General features: G+C 37.3%; 1 protein-coding gene across 2 annotated transcripts in view; it reads right to left on the minus strand.

Moving 5' to 3' along the window:
• The window catches only part of LOC5578149 (cullin-1), a 33,715-nt gene extending 13,654 nt beyond the window's left edge, over positions 1–20,061 (minus strand). The window contains exons 1-4 of one of the 2 annotated variants that reach the window (XM_021844700.1): positions 19,866–20,061; positions 14,187–14,286; positions 13,941–14,026; positions 6–100 (exon numbers count right to left, since the gene is read on the minus strand). In XM_021844700.1, coding sequence (XP_021700392.1) covers positions 6–100; positions 13,941–14,026; positions 14,187–14,243 — 238 coding nt within the window. In that variant the 5' untranslated portion in view covers positions 14,244–14,286; positions 19,866–20,061. Of the gene's footprint in view, positions 1–5; positions 101–13,940; positions 14,027–14,186; positions 14,292–19,865 lie in introns of both variants that reach the window. The other variant, XM_001663670.2, reaches the window with a different exon arrangement.
• Positions 20,062–24,272: the final 4,211 nt, after the last annotated feature.

The raw sequence follows: 24,272 nt of genomic DNA on the forward strand, positions 1-24,272 counted from the left end.
CTTACCAGAAGGAATTGCCGTTCCTTTCTTGGAGACCTTGGATGAAGACTGCCGGTTAGCCGGTTGTTGATGAACGCTAGTGCAGTAATTGTATACATGGCTATTTTTGTTTCATATAAAAGGAAAAAGAAAGACATGATAAAATTAGACACTAACGCATTATTTAATATCCTCTTCAAATTGTTTGGATAATAGCCAATCAATTCGCATCAGCGTTTGCCGTTTACAAAACTGTCGGTTCACATGCTGTGAGAATATCCTTTTCAGACGTTTTAAAGATTAAAGTAGAATCATTGAAATACTACGTGGCAAACTATTACTACACTCAGGGAAATAAACTTAAGCCTGAGTGAAAGCAAGAGAACTAAATCTATCGCCGTTGCGCGAATACTTAAGACCAAATAAAAATCATCACTTTACAAATTTACAGAACCAGTTTTTTTGCTCAATATTGAAACCAAAAAAATGTATCATCGCATTGCACTTGCTATCTCTAATGCAATGACAGATTTTCATGCGGATTCGTAAAAAATTGAACGAAAAAACTTATTTTTCATTTTTGATGATTGCTGATGGTTGAATGATGGATACTTGAGCCTTAGAGGATTATATTTTTTTTTTTCAATAGGGGGAAGTCCTCTATGGCCGGACAGTTTGAATTTCCAAAAAAAAAAAACGAATAATGATATTAAGATTTTAGTATTCCAGGATTATACCAAAACACATTTTTGCAGTGTTTACAAATTATGACGTTTTCATGTCCAAACGTAAGCGAACAGTAGCTGTTAAAAATTTCACTCCAATAAAATCTACCAAAAAAATGTGAAACGATCAAATTTCAAACAAGTGTAGCCACAAATGTTTCTTATAATTTAACCTGAATTGTCTCCGTACGTTGACTTCAGGAAGTTTTGCATCCATCACAATGCAAAATTTATTAGAAAATGTATAATTTTAAAGAAAAGCAATCTTTTTTTTGTAAACCGTTACAAATCCTCTATGACCGGACAGTGAAAATTTTAACCTAATAACTGGGATAATTCGCTTTTTTAATAAATGTAGGGTACAAAAAACAAACAGCAACAAAAATAAACCATAAACAACAACACTTTGGGTCCTAAGAGACCTTATAAAGTGCTGTAAACATGATCAGGGTGGCCACCAAATATCCATTTTGAAATTCCCGCTTTTTTCCCGGTATAATTCTCAAAATTTTCCCGGTTTTTAACGGGGGTACCCCAAACGTAAAAAAATGACATTTTATTCAGTTTTTAAGTTGAATATACTAAAAATTCCTACTGTTTTCAAGTTTTTCAACTAGATGTTAAGGAAGACGATATTTCCGTCCAATGAAAAAAAATTGCATGGAATGAAAATAAGCTCAAAACACTTATCAAGGGTGTGCTAGAATTCTAGTTTTGAGCTTATTTTCATTCCATGCAAATTTTATGGGAGCCAAAAAACAAGCCTTCTACGAATTATATTATTTTTTTTTATTAGACGGAAAAATCACCTTCCAAGATGCAAGTTTGTTAGCATTTTTTCACTTCTAACCGCTTGGCAGCGATGCAATCTTGCGTCCTGAAGTGAAAAAAATGCTTACAAACTTGTCACCTTTATTCACAGAAGAGAGGATCGATGAAGAGAAATCGTTCATGCGACTTAAGGCCCAAACGCAATGATAGCGGAACGGCAACGGAATGCGGAACCGGTTCGCCAGCATGAATCACAACATCTCGACTGAGCTGACAACGAATGAAATTGGATCAACACTGAGTCGACAAGCTGATCATAGTTCATGCTGGCGAACCGGTTCCGCATTCCGTTGCCGTTCCGCTATCATTGCGTTTGGGCCTTTACGCCCTTATTCTAGTACACGCTTGTTATAAGTCGGTTTTCTCAGAACTCGGTTTTTGTTACTTGTTGCTTTTTAACCTCTTTGCTTCTCAATTGTGCTAATAGGACGGTTTCTATTATTTTGTTTCACTTTGATAAGGTTTGTTTTAAAAGCCCATATTTGTCAATAATATGTGCATTTTTCTACCCGAATCGAAAGTATTTCAATGCCTAATCTTTCCATTTCTCTTTCTTTCATAAAATTGAAGTGATCGCTAAAGGTTCTAGGGATGGATGAAACAAAGCCGCACACATGTTGAAGTGTTCGCCGTAACAATCCCTCGAATCGAAAAATTTGTGAATTGAAAAGTATTTTTAAAGTATAATACCTACTTATCATATGTGGCCAACTGGTTGTTATACAGATAAATCGGAGACTAAATTCTTTTGAGCATAACCTACTCTTAAAACGAGGGTACTGTTGCTAGACCTCCGAAAGAATCCTTTCCAAACATTGAAGGATATATCTCACTTTACTTTTTCAATTCGAGTTCTTCACTTTTGCTTTAGCCATAAACCACGTTTACCCATATGGTTGAACTAGGTTTAATACCTAAGCGGTGATGAAGAAACCGCTTCTTAGTTGATTAGATAACTAATAGCACATTAAAAGCTCTTATGAATTAAGGATTGCATACAAGAATATCCCAATTTATTGATTAATTATTCAGTAAATGAAGAAAACTTTGAATCCAATATTTTAGAGTTCTTAAACCTTCTGCAAGAAGTTTTGGAACTCTGATTAAAAACTACGAGTCAGATAATTTATAGAAAAAGCCCTGGAGAGAAAACCAATCATAAAATATTTTTGAAATATTGCTAGCCAATGAGGAAATATATATATATATATATATATATATATATATATATATATATATATATATATATATATATATATATATATATATATATATATATATATATATATATATATATATATAAATAAAAATGGAATGGTGTTTGTATGTCACGAAATGGCTTAGGAACGGGTGTACGGATATGAATGATTGTTTCTCAGTTTTGTTCGTCAAGGGTTCTGACGTGTTTGTGTGTATAAAAATCCCAGGATATTCACCGAGAAGTTGAAAAAAAACGAGTGCGAACGAAACTGTCATTTTATATGGGACGATCAAAAGCATTTTTCAACAGCCTACTTGATGGCAATACGAAGTTTGCCGGGACCACTAGTTCAAAATAAATATAGCGTTACAAAGACAATTTATTAATGTACAGTCATCTCTCCTTAACTCGATAATGAAGGGACCATCGGTTAGGGAGATATCGTGTTACAGAATACTAAAACAGTGCTAATGTGCGATTCAAGGGACCATCGAGATAGCCATGAATACCAAATTTTACTATGGTTCTCTAACAATACATTGAAATACGGAGGTCGAGTAAGGGAGAGTTGACTGAGTTGACTGAAGTGTGCTCTTAGCTTCAACATTCGAGCTTATAAAGAAATTGTGAAGAAATATAAACTCGTTGAATTCCCAAAGACATTTTCATCTGAATACGAGCAACCGCTAATGCAACATAGACTGATATGGCGCTGATCAAGAAGGAGTTTATGGAACTGGCTCATGATCTCGTTAATATGCTTCATACGCTGTACATCATGCAAATATTGAGCCCACAATGCATGTGCTGACATACGAAGCACCCTTTGGCCTTTCTGTGGGTTTGGTGTGAACTTTGTAAAAATCATAGTGTCCGAGCATAGAGGACACATTTCAGTGAACACCATTTTTGGTACATAATGTAATCCACCATGAAAATGAATTGTTAAGGTTTATTTTTGTTCTCATGTGAGCTTTTACTTAAAATAATTTGAATTTTTTATACTGTACAAAAATTAATGGTAAAACTAATGTAGATTTTGAAATATTACCAAAAAACAAAAAGTGTCCGGGCATAGAGGACTTCCCCCATATACTTGTACACATATATAGTTCCTTAAAGTGGCCAGAGAAACTCGGGGATTCCCGCTTCAGTCCGGAAAACTTTTCGTTAGGAATGTATTTCGACTGGGGGCCCAGATAGCCGTAGCGGTAAACGCGCAGCTATTCAGTATGACCATGCTGAGGGTCGTGGGTTAGAATCCGTCGAGGATCTTTTCGTAAAGGAAATTTTCTCGATTCCCAGGGCATAGAGAATCTTCGTACCTGCCACAAGATATAATAATAGGCTGACCATACGTACCGTATTTAACGGGACAGTACCGTTTTTATCCCCTCGACGGACTGTCCCGTCGTTTTATGATAAATGCTCGAATTGTCCCGTATTTTAGGAAATGGAGTATTGGCACATAATTTTCAACACCAGTAAAAAAATAAAAATCAAAACATAACAAACAGTTTTTAGAAATATTTCAGAGTTTATCGTCTTACTCATCTATTTTCCAAGCAATTATTAGTTTCTCAAACAGAGTTAAACTTGATCCGTACATGCTTCTGCTTAACTTTTTGCGTTTCTTTACTCATAATTATGCCAAATTTTGGTGGATTTCCAAAATATGGACCTTCATAAGATAATTATTCATATAATACCAAAAATGAAAAAGAACAACTATGTGCTTACTTCTGCTACGCAATTGATTGGATTAACTGTTTTAAAAGTGGATATTTCAATAAAGTAATGCAATATTAGAAAAATTTACAATTGAATTTGAAAAATTGAAAAGTGTAACGATTTTTTAGGAAATTCTTAAAAAACGCTGCCTTTCGGAAATCAAAGAATGAGCTTCAAGGTTTGTAAGTGATTTTTATTGAATCATACAGTCATGTAACTTGGGATTGCATAATCTGGTTATGTTACTTTCCTTCGAATGGCATTTTCCCGAATGTCGTTCTCCCAACGCCAGTTCTCAGAACGCTAGCTCCCCGAAAACACCGTTTCCCCGAATAGCCCAGTTCTCCGAAAAGTTCTAACACTCATAATTGTCATAACCTTTTGCATTTTAAGGTGGTGAACAATATGTATTTAGTCGAGAATGATCAAATATCTCCTTCTTTGGTAGCTTATCAAATTTCTAATTCAACACTATCTCACTACCCCAGCAGAAACAAAGTTTTGACCATTAAATCGAGATATTGATTTGATTGAGATAAGAGATAAAAGATCTGAAAATAATATCAAAATTTTATTCCTGGAATTTCTGAGCCTTAGCTAAATTTGATGTTGGAAGATCTAAAGAATAGCTCGCTGATATTGGTGAGATCTTATAAAAGCTAAATATGATATGCTAATAGTATTCCAGGAGTAAATTTTAGATATTATTTTCGGATCTTTTATCTCTTATATCTTTCAAGTTAATATCACTTTTGTATGTCCATATCAAAATTTGCTATTATTTAGCTTTTTTCGCCTGCTCGGGTAAAGACTATTATTGCACTTTTTTGAGCTGCATTGCTTTACAAGTGAACGGGTCATTCGGGGAAATGGCTTCCGAGAAACGGGCCATTCGGGGAACTGGAATTCGGGAAAAGAAGCACAATCGCATAATCTATGTCTTTTAAAATTGTCCCGTTTTTGTATTTTATTTGTCCCGTTTTTATCTGGTTGGCTTATGGTCAGCCTATATAATAACTGTGGAAGTGCTCATAAGAACACTAATCTGAGAAGCAGGCTTTGTCCCAGTGGGGACGTAATGCCAGAAAGAAGAAGAAGAAGTATTTCAAGTGGGACACTGGGCGTTGCATGCTAGTCCGTTGTCTAGTGTGGTGCTTCCTTCAGAGGGCAAATCGTCCACTGGAAGCATTAACGTGTCGGTGTCTTTTTTTAAGTTCGGTGATTTAGTGGATTAGGTCGATAAAAAAATATTTCCTGAGACATGTCAAGTTATCTTTAGATACAAATCTGCCACTTAAAAAAATAAGGTGTCCCGGGTAACTCTAAAATGATTATTTGTAGGATCAATCAAATGCAGAAACAAGGTTATTCAACTCAAACGTTTCTTAAAAGGTTCACAGTACACCCGATTCTGTTTTTGCACGGGGGATGCGTACCGTGCAAACAAAGTTTTCAGTTCAAAATTTCAAAAACCGTGCAAAAAAAAGTAACATCATTTCTCGACGTTTCATGCAAAAATAAGGTTTTGGCGTAAACAAATGTATGAAAAGTTTTTTTTTGCACGGCCGTGTAAAAAATATCCGTGCAAAAACAGAACCGGGTGTACAGCGTTTTTCTTAAATTTGGTTGATATAATGTCCACTTTGTGGTGCCCTACATTATTAAGATAACTTAATTGATATGTCACGCTAGAAAATATGTGTAAACCTTGTTATTCTAATGTAAACACCTTGACACAGAGGTTAGCATCAACACTAAAATGATTAGTTTTTGATCAGTGTATAGATATGGTAGCGTGGAGAGTTTGTGACGGATCCGTGTGGTGAGTGAACGACTACAACTGATTGTCCGGAAATTCCGGAATCACAGTGTTCGACAGAATACGCGTGAACCGTGGTCAGGAGTATCACACACATAATAACTGATTTCGGAAACTATCTGCGACTATTCGGTTTAGTGCCAGAACGACTATATCGACGTCATTATCGTGGCGTTAACATTGGGTGGTATGAATAAAAAGCAATTTACCACAGACAAACAGACGTCACACTCTTATCATTGTTCATCGACCACATTTTTAACTATCAAATCAAATATATTGTAGGTGATCAATCCACCACCCGCAACGCTCGTAACGTTTTTGTTCCAAGGGTGGAGGGCGGGTGTAAAATGGGAGTAAAATTGAAAAGCCGCCAACCTAAGTCCAGAACCAGTTTTAAGGTCTCACGCGGAATAGTAAAAAATATTATTCTCAAGATTACAGGTAATAAATGCGCTTGAAAGATATTGTTTGCTAGCAATTATTTGCTACGTGCTACTACAGAGCGCTGTTGGAAATTTAATCAGAAAATTCTGCCGAATTCCCAAAATGGATGAACGCTCTGATGTAATTGCCAGCAAACGTAAGCTCGTGACAAGATATGGAGGACCAATCTGGTCAAAAGTTCTTAGAACGGGCTGAAACCTAAAGCGGTTGGAAAGCGAATAGGATCATGTGCTCAAGAGTAGCAATCGCATACCGAACGGTTTCTAAATAGGCCGAGTGCACCATAGCCGGAATAATGCTTCAACCAAAGAGATGCCCTGTTACATTGTTTAAAGCGGCTAAAGAAAGTAGTTTGCCTTTTTTTTTTTTTTTTTTTTTTTTTTTTTTTTTTTTTTTTTTTTTTTTTTTTTTTTTTTTTCCTCTAAGCAATGGGGGGATAATCTGCTCAACAGACGCCGTGTGGGGTTAGGGACCATTTACTACATGCAAGCAGTAAACAGGACTACACCCCCGATCCACTAAATCATTTCCATTGCCGCCAAACCCTTCGTCTCTCCGGGACCACCAAGAAGGCATTGCTTCGGATACTGCGATACCCGATACTGCGGGCTTCGCAATTTGACCTACTGAAGGCTCAGGCCCTATCAGCTAGCACCAGCTGGGATTGCTGACGAAGGGGCCTCCACCTGCCCCGAACAACCAGAGGCTCGTACTAACCCAGTAGGCCGGCGCTACGACAGCAGCGCTACCAGGATGTTCTCCCCGCGGCCACTTAATCGCTGTAAGGGTCGATTTCGACCGTAGGGCACCGGTATGACCTACGTAGCCGACTGCGAACCCTTGGACCACCTGTTGTTTAGCGTCTGCACTAGCCACTCCTCGAGTCCACTCGCCACCTCCTTTGCAGTTCCGAGACGATGTGGGTGATAGCCGATGAAACGGCATTCCAGCCAAACTCGTCTTCACACATCCTCTGGACCAAATTGTCCGGAGTCGTGTCCCGACCGCATGTGGCTAACATGCGGTCACGCATTGTGCGGAAACGCGGGCACACGAAAAAAACGTGTTCCGCCGTTTCCTCTAAACCTGCACAAACTGGACATTCGGGAGAACCCGCATGACCGAAACGGTGTAGATACTGTCTAAAGCAACCATGGCCCGAAAGGACCTGTGTCAGGTGGAATGTTAGTTCCCCATGGCGCCTATTGACCCAGATATCTAACCTCGGAATCAACCTGTGAGTCCACACTCCCTTGGTGGAACTGTCCCACGCACGCTGCCATTTGACCATGGAGGCCAGTCTGGCAGTCCTGCGTATGCCTCTTGTGCCGCGCATTTCGAAGCACTCTATGTCTTCCATGATAAGGATACCAATAGGCACCATACCGGTGATGACGCAGAGTGCATCGTGTGACACGGTACGGTACGCGCTCGCAACCCTCAGGCACATTAGCCTATAAGTACTCTCTAGCTTGCTACGGTAGCTCTTGGTACTTAAGGCCGTGCCCCAAGCCGGGCCACCATACCTCAGTATGGACGAGGCGACACTGGCCAGAAGCTTTCGCTTGCTGGCGTACACCGCAGAGCTATTGGACATCATCCGGGACAGTGCCACAATAGCTGTGGAGGCTCTCTTGCAGGCATAATCGACGTGGCTACCGAAGGTAAGCTTATCGTCGATCATCACCCCCAAGTGTTTGACGGAGCGCTTCGAAGTGATCGTGCAGTCGCCTACACTGATCACCGCTTGCTGCACCGACTTTCGGTTGTTGACAACAACCGCCTCAGTTTTGTGGTGAGCCAATTCCAGTTTCCTGGAGCTCATCCACTCCTCCACAATTGCGATCGAGTGGGCTGCAGTCAATTCCACTTCTTCGATCGATTCACCGTAGACCTCCAGCGTAATATCGTCGGCAAAGCCAACGATGACCACACCCGCCGGGAATTTTAATCTCAACACCTCGTCGTACATGACATTCCATAACACCGGGCCCAGGATGGAACCTTGCGGGACTCCTGAGGTTATGTGAAAGCACTTCCGACCCACCTCTGTGTCATAGACTAATACCCGATTCTGGAAGTAACTTCCGAGAATCTTGTACAGGTACTCGGGTATCCCCAGACGCAGGAGCGCATCGGCAATAGCCGCCCAACTGGCACTATTAAATGCGTTCCTTACATCCAGAGTCACTACTGCGCAGTAGCGAATCCCCCTCCTCTTACGCTGGAGTGCTAACTATAGCGTCTACGGTGGACTTCCCTTTCCGGAAGCCGAACTGGTTGCTTGAGAGACCATTTACACTCTCAGTGTACCTCAACAGTCTGTTGAGGATGATCTTCTCGAGCACCTTCCCCGCCGTGTCAATCAAGCATATTGGTCTATACGCCGACGGGTCACCAGGTGGTTTCCCCGCCTTTGGCAATAGTACCAGGCTCTGCCTCTTTCACGCATCTGGAAATACTCCCTCGTCCAGGCATATCTGCATAGCAGATCTGAACATACCGGGAGCCTCCAAGATTGCGACTTTGAGGGCCAGGTTTGGAACTCCGTCCGGACCTGGTGCCTTCCCCATGCTTAGGGATTTTGCAATCCCTACAAGTTCCTCATCGGTTACTCTATCCTCATCGCCAGCCCCAATCCCCGGCTGTCCTACAAAAGTAGTTTGCCTAATCGGCTACATGTGTTAAGAGCCAGTTCGCGAGAACCGCAACCAAGGGAAGTTGTATTGATGTTCTCCGATCAGGCTGAAATTTTTAGGGATTGTTCTTCTATATAAAAGATGATGTTTTGCAAAATATTAGATTTTTATATTAGGGGGAAGTGGGACAAAATGACCCCCAATGATTTCATGTCACTAAACATGCAAAATCACAAAAACTGATATAACTATAGTAAAAGTGCACGGATTATGTTGAAATTTGGCATGAATACTCTACGTTATATGAACTTTGAGGTTGGCATGGTATATGGATTTTGAAAGTACTTCAAATCGAGAAAAATGAGTTTTTCGTAAAAAATTTAGTGATTTTCAAATCGATTTTTTTCTTACCAACCGAACTAGGTCAAAAAACTAAATATGACGTTTTGTAGGGTAACTCATGAGCTTTCATTTGAGGTGTAATCTAGATATGCCGTTTTAAAAATTTTCGAAAAATTTTTTTTAAACTGTGTAGTGTTTGAACTTGAGCCATTTTGCGAGTACCGCAACCGCCTTGTCTAGAGAGGTTGTATTAATGTTCTCCGATCGAGCTGAAATTTACAGGAAATGTTTTCCTATATAAAAGAAGATATTTCGCAAAATTACAGATTTTTATATTAGGGAGAAGTGGTACAAAATAACCACTAATGATTTAATATATAAAAAAATACAAAATTAATTAAACTGCTATAATAGCGATAGTAGGGGCCCAGATAGCCGTAGCGGTAAACGCGCAGCTATTCAGCAAGACCAAGCTGAGGGTCGTGGGTTCGAATCCCACCGGTCGAGGATCTTTTCGGGTTGGAAATTCTCTCGACATCCCAGGGCATAGAGTATCTTCGTACCTGCCACATGATATACATAGAGTAAGGTGGGGCAAAAGATCGACCTTAGTGGTATAATCAAAGTTTCCAAGAAAATAATAGCAGTTGAAACAAAACAAATACCATACAGCGAACCTTCAAGATATTGGCTATAATTTTGCTGAACAAACTTTTGTCAAAATATCTACCCATTTTTAGTTATAACAGTTTCAAAATTGATTGTCTTAAGCGAACTTTTGCCCCACCGGTGGGGTAAAAGTTCGAATCTAGTGTGGGGCAAAAGTTCGTTGACACAAAATATCAATACTTTTATGTCAGTCATACTTTATACCAGCCGTAAACTTATGTTTGCAGAATAATACACACTAAATTTTCATCAAAAATGTGCCCAAAATAGGGTTAATTGTAATACACCCAAAATATAGCAGTTTTCGCAAAACTAAGTGGAAATGTAAAATTTTTGTGACATTTTTCGCACGATCAGGCAAATTTTGCTAAATTTGAAGATAATATATAGATTTCAGGCAATTTGAAAAATTTTCCGTGAGTTTATACATGGGTCGAACTTTTGCCTCGCAGATTCGAACTTTTGCCCCGCTATGGGCCACATTTTTTTCCAACCATTTATGCAAAAACTAATACACGTAAAAGCATCCTTATGATAGGCCTAGAAACGCCCTTACATAAAATATTGAAAAATATGTTATCTTCATTTGGTTCCATGCATCGAAAGTTTGACCAAAAATTACAATATTCACGTCGAAAAACAACAAATAGCCATAACTTTTCCAAATCTCAATCAATTTTTATAATATTTGGAGTGTAAATCTCTTACTTGAATAACATTCGAACCACCATGACATTTATGAGATTTGTTTTGAATTGAACTAGAAATCTTAAAAAGAAACTCTTACCCCACTCGAACTTTTGCCCCACTTTACTCTATGCAAAATGGTCAATCGGCATAGAAAGCTCTCAGTTAATAACTGTGGAAGTGCTCATGAGAACACTAAGCTGAGAAGCAGGTTTTGTCCCAGTCGGGACGTAACGCCAGAAAGAAGAAGAAGAATAGCGGTAGTAAAAATGCACGAATTTGTATGAAATTTGGCATGTTTACTTTACGTTATATGAATGATCATTTTGGATGAAAAAATGTTTCAAATCGAGGAAAAACCTGTTTGTAAAACTAGTTTTTTTTTTCAAATCGACTTATTTTTGGTCAACCGAAATAGGTTGAAGTTTTGTAGGACAACTCAAGGGCTTTCATTCGCGGTGTACCGTGGTAAATCAAAATTCAGACGGTACCAATATCCGGACACTCTGATAATATTTACCAATAAAATGCTAAATTGACAACATTTATACAACTATATTGAATGAAAAAATGGCTGTTTTTGTAGTTATTACGACGTATTGGCCTTTCGGAGGTCTGTTCAACAAACTCATCAATGTCCCCGATGAGATCAGCTCAAAGGTATAAATTTATTGGTTAGAGATAATCGTATAGCATATTTTTATTACTTACATTTGGTCTCTTACTAGGCAAACAAATTCAAATTTTTAAATTCAATATAGGGTAATTCAGGTCGCTATCTGTAATTATTCAGTTTTAATAAGCATATAGTAATAATATATAAATTATAATTCACTTAATAAACGATTTTGCATTCACATCGATCAATCAACAATGAGTAGGTATTTTTTTTTCAATTCTCATTCCCCCACTTGACATTTCCCCCATGCGTTTGAGGGGCGCTTAGATGGAGGCAATCGTCGCAGTAGTAGTGATTGTAACATAATAATACACAAAGTTCCTGAGTTTCCCTACAAAACTTCATATTTATTTGTTTAAACTAATTCGGTTGACAAAATATAAGTCGATTTGAAAAAAAAACTAATTAAAAAAAAAATAAAACAGATTTTTTTATCAATTTGAAACATTTTTCTAATCCAAATACCATGTTCATTTTGAAGTTCATATAACGTTAATTAAACATGCCAAATTTCATGCAAATTCTTTTATTTTTACTATCGCTATTATAGCACTTTAATTGATTTTGAATGTTTTTATATATTAAATCATTAGTGGTTATTTTGTACCACTTCTCCCTAATATAAAAATCTGAAATTTTGCAGAATATATTCTTTTATATAGGAAAACAACTCCTGTAAATTTCAGCTCGATCAGGGAACATCAATACAACCTCTCTAGACAAGGCGGTTGCGGTACTCGCAAAATGGCTCAAGTTCAAACACTACCCCGAAAAAAATTTTTTTTCGAAAATTTTTGAAACGGCATATCTGGAATGCACCTCAAATGAAAGGCCATGAGTTACCCTACAAAACGTCACATTTAGTTTTTTGACCTAGTTCGGTTGGTAAGAAAAAAATCGATTTGAAAATCACTAAATTTTTTATGAAAAACTCATTTTTCTCGATTTGAAGTGCTTTCAAAATCCATATACCATGCCAATCTCAAAGTTCATATAACGTAGAGTATTCATGCCAAATTTCAACAAAATCCGTGCACTTTTACTATAGTTATATCAGTTTTTGTGATTTTGCATGTTTAGTGACATGAAATCATTGGGGGTCATTTTGTCCCACTTCCCCCTAATATAAAATCTAAAATTTTGCAAAACATCATCTTTTATATAGTAGAATAATCCCTGAAAATTTCAGCCTGATCGGAGAACATCAATACAAGAAGGGGTTGCGGCTCTCGCGAACTGGCTCTTAAGTGCTTCATGCACTGGCCCCTCCCCGAAGAAATACAGTAATGTGGTTCCGGGGATATAAGAGTCTTAGGCCAAGGGTAATGGCTGTGCATTCTGTACACCACATGAGCAACTCATTAAAACATTCATAATGCGTCGTGCGAGTTGCCAGGCTGTCGTGCACACTTTGATGAAATTTTCCCACGGTGCTCAAAAATGAAACAAACCGGTATTCTTATGTTTGAAGTACGTATTTTTCCCGGTTTGTTCTACAATTTCTTGGCCATTTAGGATCCTGTTTTTTTCTGGACGTCATTTTTGAATGACCCATAAACGATGTGTTGCGTCGAAGAATGGGCATAAAGCATCATTTTTTACAAGGGGGATAACTGCAATCATACCCCTGGGAAGATCCTTCAGGGAGTGCAGGGGTTGATTCTACGCTTGTCAACAAGCCAACTAGTCGATAATCTATGAGTACGATTATCGAAATTTCAATTATTAAATATTTTACAGTTTTCGGTAACACTGAAGATTCACAGATTAGCCGTTAAAAAAAATACATATTCGATATGGTTCACCGGAACTCAGTAATTTCAATGATGTCAATCTGACAAAAAGGTGTATTTTACCGAACCATCGGTATTTTATGGAATAATCTATCAGTTCCAGTAATTTGATTATACCGAATACTGATAAAGCTGATCGGTGTTGAAATTATAATTGACGATTGTGAAATTATAATTATTCTAAGATTATTTACTGGTATATATGTAGGTACATTTAGTTTTACAAATTCAAGTTCAAAAATAATAAAACGTTCACTCTGAAATTGACTATGTAGGTATCACTTTGAAGTAGAATTTATTTTAGTTCATAACACTAGAGACAGGTCATGTTTACGGATGCGTCTTGAACAGGAAATTCCTGAATCATACAAAAAAAAACAATAGAGTTTTTCACTTACGTGTAAAGCTGCATATAACGGGCGGGGCTCAGGCTTTGCTCTTGTTTATACACCTGTTTTATGCCTCCCTCCAGGTCGGCCCATATCTGCAAAAACAAAAAAAAACGAAACAGAACGGTCCCATTAGATGGGTAATATATAACGCAAAGCCAAAGGGTAAAACATAATTACGAAACCTTTTCGCTCGATTTCGATTACGAAAACACAAAAGACTCATCACAATTTGCTTTATTAGCATTGGCTTACCTCTTCCAGGTTAATATTCCGTAGCCCCGTCGCTCCATGAGAGTTTAATCTAGACATTGGAAATCCAGATGAGCTGCTTCCTGAAGTTTTCTTAGATTTCCTGTTCTGAAAAATAAAGGTCCACAAACCACAAGGAAAAAAACGGGTTAGCAGCTATAGAGAATAATGGTGAGCGTCGACACTGGTTTGGGGCCGTCCATAATTTACGTAAGGAGTTTGGCACTTTTGACACGCAATAGATATTTTCATTTTTTTACTTAAAGTTCACAACAAAAGGATGAAAGTTGAAAGATTATCAAAAAATGTCTTACGTTATCAATGGACGGACCTTTCTCTCATTTCTTTCCATTCACTCTTTTACTCTTCTCAGTGCCCGTTCGTGGATGTTGCAAGCAGTGTTGCCACATTTCTATCTGTACCGAAGGCACAAAAATCTTTTTTATCTGTACCAGAGATTCTAAAAATCTGTACCCAAAATCTGTACCACACCCAGCATAAAATTTGCAAAGAAACCCTCAAAATCCTAAATAATTTGGAAATGTAGCATAGTTTATATTGAAATAATGTCACCCATTATATAATTATTTTTATGTTCTATGGAAACAGTATATCTCAACAATAGTTTTGTGAAAATATGTTCCGAATTTCACGCATCTCTTCAATTTTGTGTTTCGAAAATCGCCAATTCCAAAAATCTGTACCAATCTGTACTTTTTAGTGAAAATATGTAATCTGTACCGTACAGAATCTGTACCAAAAACTATCAGAAAATCTGTACCTTTCCAGATAAATCTGTACTTGTGGCAACACTGGTTGCAAGGCAAAAACGTCAAAAAAACAATCTCAATCTCGGCACTCACGCGACGCTCACTGCACCTTAATGGGCGGTAACCCTTTCGTGCCGTGCCTTCATCAGAAGACTCGATTCATGGAAATTTATTTTTGTTTAGACGTTTAGAACAAGATTTGAATAAGAATCGATTTTTGCGTGTTGATGATTCTGGCTTTCAACTGGAGTCACGATACATCAAAATGAGTTTCGTTATTGCGCAAAAGCCAATATTTTTCGCCCGGATATATTGAGCATTTTGCACCTTATTAGACTACTGTACAAAAAATTTTTGCACAGTGAATATTTTCACACCTCACACATACTCCTGCGTAACAGTTTGATAGCTGCTTCGATACCAACATTTTTCGTATTTGTTTTGATTTTCTTTGTGCGAACGATTATCATTATATAAATAAGTCATTAATTTTTGCAAAAACTGGTGCAGTAATTCAGATTTCCATCAAAATATAAGTGACTTGTCCGCAACTTATCCCTGGTAAGTGCTTTGTTTGAAATTCTTTGTGTTTTGAGTGATCAAACGAGATTTCTGACTATCACAACTCATTTCGGAATGTTATCCCAACATTGTCAGGAGTGCCACCACGCTACTGGTTGATTGTGAGCAATGACTACGACCAGAATCTGGCAACGGGGAAACGGAACTGATTCTAAGTACGCGGACGATGATCAGCTGCCCCTGTATGGCGAACAGACGTGTTGTGAGCTGATTTTGACATGAATTACAGACGTTCTAGGTTTGCAGAAGCTAACCTCCCTTCCCAGTCAGCATACGAGTAAAGTTTCACCGGGGTTGGTTACCCGAGCTTCCCTAAGGTTACTCATACCCCGGCCAATGCCTTGAGGAGGTAAGGATATGATATGATTTAGGCAGAATGCTAAGGACTACACAAAGGGGTCTATTCTATCCTGCAGGAACGCGAGGTATCAATGGTATGCCATGCCCTACATGTGCAAATCTCAATACGGTGCGTATTGTGGCCAAATATGAGCTCAAAACGGTCTTAGAAAAGCTTGTCGAAGTTAAATCGTGCGCGGAAATATACAAGTTTTGAGAAAATCAATCTTACTGTTTTGAATAATTTTGAGACGTCAAAGCTTTTATAGCCCATGCCTACTAAGTGAGTGTGTAGATTGTATCTAGCAAATGAACAGTTTCGCTAGAATCTAAATATTCATGAAATTAACAATATTCTATCAATATTAACAACTTTTAAATGAAGTCATCTAACATTATTTTCATTTGATAAAATAATTCTTTATATTGAAAACACAAAACCTCGTGAGCGGTTATTGGATCACTAGGTATTTCTGTGTGTTCCAATGACCGCTCATGCAAAAAATCAAACAAAATTTTAAAGAAATGTCGATTTTACTATACGGCCTTCTTTATCGCAGTAGTAGATATGATTTGACCATAAAAATATCAGGATAAATAACAAAATTTGGAATAGTGCATTTTGAGTAAGTTCGTCATGAAATCTGTTTATCGTGAGCAGAAATAGGAACACTTAGATGCAGTAACAAATGCAATTTAATTTTTTTATGGAAGTTTTTCAAATTCTTTTTATGTTGCCGCTGATTGCCTATACTTGGAGCAACATTGTCTTTTATTTTATCAGTAGCGATAGGGGTAGTACCGTAAACCGGGTAACATTGATCATTTTTTTGGAATATTACTTAAATATTTCGTTTGAAAATGCAAATGTTCCAAATTTTATATTTTTTAAAACAAGTACTGCCAGCCATAGCTCGTGACATCATACTGCATTTTTGTTTTTTGAAAGATTTAAGCATGTTTAAAAAAATGTTTTAAGTGATTTTTTGATTTAGTCGATGTTACCCCATACATTGATCACCTATGTGAACAATATTCGGTAATATTGAAAATGTCGTTACTTACTGAAATCATGGCTCCCGAAGCCGAATATGAAGGTCAGACGCTTACAAGTCATTTACTTTTTGAGTTATTTTAAAATAAAAACACCCCAACCCAAGTAAAACGCCTAAAAGTAGGCAATTTCCTAAGGGAATTCTATATACTTTACAGTAATTCGTTAATGTTGTCTAATTGAGCATACTTATGATAGTTTTGACAACGGAATCGTTTTCGGCGATGCCATTTTTAGTAAGAACCGCATTTTCCTTGCTCATATCGTTTGCAGAACTTATGTGAGACATGAATCTTCGGTAGTGTCATCCTTACCCATTGAAACCATTGTTTCGAAAATTTGACAAATTTACGCATAAGGTAAACGCAATTTCCGCAAAAATCTTCACTTTCATTAGCTCATGAACACAAGAAAAAGAAGCACCATTCATGATTTGGAAATATTCCATCAATAAAAGATGATACGAAAGTTTTACGAGATGCGTCATTCCGATCAATGGTACCCCGCTGATCAATGATACCCCGGATTACGGTACTAAGACTTTTAATCTACCCTAAGCTCCTTCCTTACATTTGCCTTGGGGGGACGCCATTTGGCAAAAATTCATTTGGCATAAAGCCGTTTGGCATAAAATAATTTGGCATAATAGTCATTTGGCATAATGGACGTTTGGCATAATCATTGAAAACTGAGTTGCTGTGTTTTTGGCATTACCATTGCTAACATTCTCATATGTGATTTTCCCTTCTTTTGATTATAGACTGTTCTTTCTCATTACGTTGTTAAACTAGTGGTTTGCATTGTAACTACTAACATTTTCATTGACAATTTTGCCTTCTTTCCCACGTTGGCATTATAACTACTAATATTTTCATCAACGATTTTCCCTTTTTTTGATCGCCAGATCTTCTTTTATGTAGCACTATTTAAATTTCTAATTTCTTTTCTTTTATGCCAAACGTCCATTATGCCAAATGACCATTTCGCGAAATGACCATTATGCCAAACGACTTTATGCCAAACGGGGTAACCCCATTTGCCTTTATAAGCCTCTGTTACGTTCATCACTTAGACGTTCCTAAGCAATGTTGCTCAAATGGTCACTGTGTGTCCTAGCAGCAATCAGCCCTTGCCGTAGTTTTGAAGTCTAGTATTCCAAACTACTATAAAACAATGATAAGACCTGAAATGCTACTAAAGTGGTTGAAGTGAAGAACGAAATAGTTTTAATAAAAGTCTCATTCCCCATTTCATTTAATCAGTTACTGTCACATAATTTCCACACTTTTGTTTTTGACACTATCACTTATACCACCGATTATAACTCATTAACTTCCGTAATACACATCATATATGTATACTTTCCATTTTATCACTTAACTATCACAACGACAATTTTTATCACAATAACGTCACAATACTTTCATAATTCATTTGTATTACCATTTCCCATTAGTTATCATTAATAAATAATTAAAAGATAATCGAACTACGATTAAGAAAGTTACAGAAAAAATAAAATCACTTCGATCAATTCTACTGCACTTGCTGTCACTTTCATCACGAATTTAGAGAAATGATTGCAGAATGTATTTTTACCATCAATAAACTAGTAGGTTTCAGATTATCATTATTATATACGTGCTACATATATGGTGATTATGCTGAGAGTAAAATGAAAATTGCCAATCCATTTCAGGGTGATTAAATTTATATATTTCGAAGACTGCTCAAACAGTTTGGAACTGTTTATTTAATACTAAGCCTAAAATTATACTAAAACAATCAATTCTGATCGACAACAAGAAAATAAATAAATAAAGTGTCACTTGAATAAATGTTTTAAAATGTTACTATTTGTATACGTTAAGACTACTATTTTGATTGTACTTTGACAAAATAAAAATATTTATTCTGTATCTCCCCAACTCGGTGTTTCCATCTACATTAAGTTAGGAAGAGTTGGCTGTAAATAGTAATTTTGAAATGTTGGAGCTTTCAAAGTGTATATTACTTACTGGTTTAACCACCTCAACCTAATTATGAAATGTACACCCAGAATCCAGATTTTTAAAACTGTTATTATTTCGAAAATTTCATGTGATACACTTTCCGACAGGGACTGAGATATCTTTTTACTGAACATATTTGTACATGTGCAGTATTGGAATGTATGTGTATTGAGTGGTATTTAATTTTTTATTTTTTCATACAAAACGATCGACCTTTTTATGCTAAATCTCAGTTATTTATGGACCGATTAGAATGAAATTTTCACATCAGACATAACTTCAAATTTAACAAATATTTTTGAGTAATTTTGGGAATCCAAATGTTTACAAAATTAAAATTCTTGTCAAAAAAATTAATGATTTATATTATATAAGAAAGGTCTACAGAAAACTGTCTTCAGCAAACTTTTTTTTTAATCTCGTCTAAATCTACAACTTTGTCAGACATTTTTGTTGAAAATCATAACTCAAACCATTACTGATCGAAAACAATGCTCAAATGGCATTCAAATCGGTCCATAAATAACTGAGATCTGGCTTATCAAGGTTAATAATTTTGTATGGTAAATCGAAAATTTTGTAAAGGTATAAAAAATACCGTACACTGTAGATGAGCTGATGTAGCTAATAATTATTTGACAATTGAATTTTATTTGACAATAAAACGCACTGATTCAATTTGTACGGAACGAAACACAGCTGCTTTCAAGTTTTTGTATGGATACTGAAGGATACAGATTTTATACCAACTCATCTGGCAGCTCTGCCTGGGAGAGCGAAAAACGTCTCTCATAAAACTTTATGACGATGCGAAGGCGAGCGGCCAAGTGCCAGAGAGAAAAAGAGAGGGCACTTCTTTTGTTTCATTGTGGGATTCCTCTTCCTGGCTGAAGAAAACCCAAGATAAAAATTGCTAAAAACTTACCTTTACAATGCCTTGCACTCAACAGATTCATGCACCAACGCAAGATGGATATTTCAATAGCAAGGAAAACACAACAAACGATAGCAAAAACACTGTTTTACGGTATAAAAAGAGGAAAATCTTTCCCGAATTTGTTCTCCTTGCACTGTTTAGTGAAGGATAGTACACAGAGCAAAATTTTCTTTTAAGAAAAGTCTTCCGTCCTTTGGCTCGGTACGCCAAAATGAGATAGCGATGTTCATTATGCGATGAAATTAGTATTGCCATATGCGCAGTTTTGTTCGATGATTGTGCTTCATGGGCACAAAGGGTTTTTGGATAATTCCTCGCCTAACTTATGATGGCGGCCTGAAAGCCATTGGTATTAGCGCATATGCCCAAAGGTTTCATTCATTTATTTCATAACGCTGAAATTATCCATTTTGGGCACCCACCCATCCCCTTGTAACGCTTTTTGTATGAATGTTATTTAATTTTGTATGGGCCGTAACATCGCTAGAACACCCACCCACCCCTTCTAGCGTTATGAAATTTGTGAATGGGCCCAAAAAGCACACGCGGCGTTCCTTCCAGCCCACTGCTAAGTAGCCATGTTTTAGTAGTGAGCATCAAACCAGGTCCGTCCCACTCGGGCTCAAAAGAAATAATCTACAATGACGTGACGCTGCTTCTTCCACCGGGAAGAAAACCTTCTACTGCGGGCCGTGTTTACAAAAAATTAACGATTTCGTTGTGCATTCATCCACTTCATGTTCATCCGGTGAACATTCGTTGTCCGAATGTCATTTAATGTAAACATTGCCCGCATTTAGAGCAGAAAAGAAAAAGAAAGTTGAGGACTAAAGAAGATCGTGGATAAGTCCATTGGGTACCACTTCTAGTATTGCGCAGTTCCCACCTTGGACCCCGCACTTCAGAAGTGCGGGCGGGTTCATAAGTGCGGAAACGTCAAACCCTTTGTTTCCGCCGTTGGCGGGCAAGAAAAGGCAGTGAATCGGTTTCGCGCCAACGAAAATTGTTTACGTTTTATCAAAAGCATGTGCTCTCAGCAGGGTTGCTAGTTTGTTTGTTTTATTTGTTTCACGAAAACTTGCTTGTAAAACATTTGTAAAAGTATGTCAGCCATTTGAAATACACACTTCTCGCATACTCTGAGATAACGCCCTAAAAGCCATTGGTAACCATGTGTGTAGCTCGTTGTTTCTGAGCAAGTGAAGGAATAAACATCCAAACCAACATCATTGGTAGGTAGATAATGATCCTTTCTTCACCATAGAATTGTTAAACAACGTGTAAATCCTTTCAAATGCTCAGAAACAATGAGCTACATACATGGTTACCAATGGCTTTTAGGGCGAGATCATAAGTTATGCGAGACTTAATCGTAGGATTTCATTTCGGTAAACCTAAATGACGAATTCGGTCGGTAAAACATATTTTTACTGAAATCTCGTTCAATTTTGACAGATGAACGATATTGACAGATGCAAATTGACGAAAATCGGTAGTTTACCTAAATTACTGAGACTCGGTAATCTATTTTGCCACAACAATCAGCAAACAAATAATTTTACTGAATTTCGGCAAAGCGCATCTGTCAAAACGAGAGCTGCAGAAACCAACATGTGCTCGACATATTTTGAGATGTTCTTCGAAAGAGCGCGCGGAAAGCGCCAATATGTAAGTATTCAGCGAATTTATTGTATTATGATGAATAACTGTGCTGTGCTCTTCAGGAAGATCTGAACATTGTTTTGGACTGGTGCGGAAGGAATGGAATGCAAGTGAACATCTCGAAATGCAAGGTGATATCCTACAGTCGTCAGCGCTCTCCATTCTTCTTCCCGTACAGACTCGACAGTGAACAATTGGAACGTGTTGACAAAATTCGGGATCTTGGCGTCGTTATTGATTCTAAAGTTAGGTTTAACGAGCATATCTCTACCGTCACAGCCAAATCGTATGCACTATTGGGTTTCATTCGGCGCAACACAGCTGCCTTCGACGACGTGTATGCTTTAAAAACTCTTTTTTGCTCCTTAGTGCGTAGCACTTTGGAATATGCTGTCCAAGTCTGGGCACTGTATCATAACGAACAGTGCCATCGAATAGAGAGCGTCCAGAAATCGTTTCTTAAATACGCGTTACGTCGTCTACCGTGGTCCAATCCCATCGAATTGCCGGCCTATGAAGACCGTTGCCAACTAATTGACATAGAAACGCTAGCGAACCGTAGGAAAAAATTGCGCAGATTATTCGTGTTTGACCTGATTATGAATCGTATTGACTGAAATTATTTGTTAGGTAATATTTGTTTTTATGCTCCTGTACGCCCTCTTTGTAATCGTTCTATTTTGTGGATTCCTACTAGACGCACTCAATATGCTTTTTTTTGACCCTTTTGACGATAGTTGTAGATTATTTAATGATGTTTCCGATAAATTTGACCTGAATATCTCTAAAAATGTTTTTGCTAGTAGGATAAGGAATCTAGATTAAGTCAAAATCTGTGCAACCATAAGTGTTGAAGATGTAGAACCAAATAAATAAAATAAATAAAATAAAAGTCAGCAATCGTCAAATCTATTCTTATTACATTTTTAGGGATATTCCTTGGAACTTCAACTCCCCACCATATGCACACTTAAACGGTTTCGCCGAGAACCCAACAGCTGATATCTCGGTAAAAGTTTTACCGAGATCTCGGTAAAACTTTTACCGAGATCTCGGTAAACATTTACCGAATCTCGGTAACGTTCGCCGAGATCTCGGCAAAAAATTCGGATTGCCGAGATCTCGGTAAAATAAGTGCCGAAATTCGGTGTTAAAAATTACCGAATTCTCAGCTGTTCGGTTCTCGGCGAAAAATTTTACTGAGGTCGGTGAAATAATTTAAGTGTGTGAGTGCAGCGAAAATGGTCGAGCTGCCTTTACATTTTGATGAAAAAGCAAAAACATTTTCTCAAATTGAAAAATAAGTTAGATATTTACAGTGATAGTAGCTCAAACAATAATACATTAATATCAATAAATTTGTTTCATTATTAAAATTTATTTTCACCGTTTTCTTCTTATTATTCTTCCAATCAAGAAAACAATCATTTGCCGAATTTCAGCAATGGTGTGCTGAGATTTTCGGCAATGGATTACCGATATCTTCGTTAAAATTTGACAGCTGGGAAGATTTAACATTTTGCAGCGCGATCGGCACTTTGAACTTTTACCGATATATTTGCCGAAATCTCAGCTGTTGGGTTCTCGGCAAAAAATTTTGCCGGCCTCGTAGAAACGAATTAAGTGTGTAGGCTTGTTCGATTATAATTAATTGTGGCAATGATGCAGTCAAGTGCAAATCTGCATTTGGATAGATAAACCAGTGTAATTTGTCGCGTTAATGTACATTTGAAGAACTTTGGGTATGAATTCATTTGTATGGAAACATATTTGGAACCACTGCTTAGTGACCTTCGAAGTGCGATACACAACTTTGCCAATAATCCATTTCTCGCATAACTTCTGATCTCGCCCTAAAAGCCATTGGTAACCATGTGTGTAGCTCGTTGTTCCTGAGCATTTGAATGGAATTTCATGCTATTTAACAACGCTATGGGGAAGAAAGGATCATTATCTACCTGCCCGTGAATTTGGTTTGGATGCTTATTCTTTCTTTTGCTCAGAAACAACAAGCTACACACGTGGCTACCAATGGCTTTTAGGGCGTTATCTCAGAGTATGCGAGGTTTATCAAAGCAAAGCACAATACTGCATTTGGTCACATACTTATGATAACTATACATACACTGAAAAAAAATCTACACGTCAAGGTCGTGTGTTTTACTTATAGATTTGCGCAATGAGGAAAACCACATGATTTGAGTGTGGTAGCCATATGGATTTCATCATTGATTTCACGGTATAATAACATGTGTATCAACATTAGGTTGTCATGTGAAACAAACATGAATTTCCAAATATTAAATCATGAAAACCAACTGATTTGCTTATTGAATTCGAAATGTAGTAGCTTTAGATAGTCATGTGTGATAGAACATAAATGTCATGGGACTGAAAGAAGAAATTTGGTAGAAGAATTTTTGATCCCCAAAATATGGATCCGAGGCACCTCTGCTTGTCGCAAGCTCTCTTGATTTTTTTCAAACCCGTGAGCCAGCAACAAGCGGGGCGCAGCAAATCCATAATTTGGGAATCCAGGGATAAGCATATTCCATTTTCTTTTCGAAACTGAAAGCCAGGAAAATCTGTTAGTGGTATCCGATTTTCTACTAAACTATACATTATAATCAATGTTTTCTTATAGAAAGATAGAAATCTCGTATATCGGTCAACTTCACCAATAAAAGAAAAATCGAATTCACAAATTTTCATCTAACACTTTTAGCTTCAAAA

This window comes from Aedes aegypti, chromosome 2 (assembly GCF_002204515.2).
Source record: "Aedes aegypti strain LVP_AGWG chromosome 2, AaegL5.0 Primary Assembly, whole genome shotgun sequence".
Classification (NCBI taxonomy): domain Eukaryota; kingdom Metazoa; phylum Arthropoda; class Insecta; order Diptera; family Culicidae; genus Aedes; species Aedes aegypti.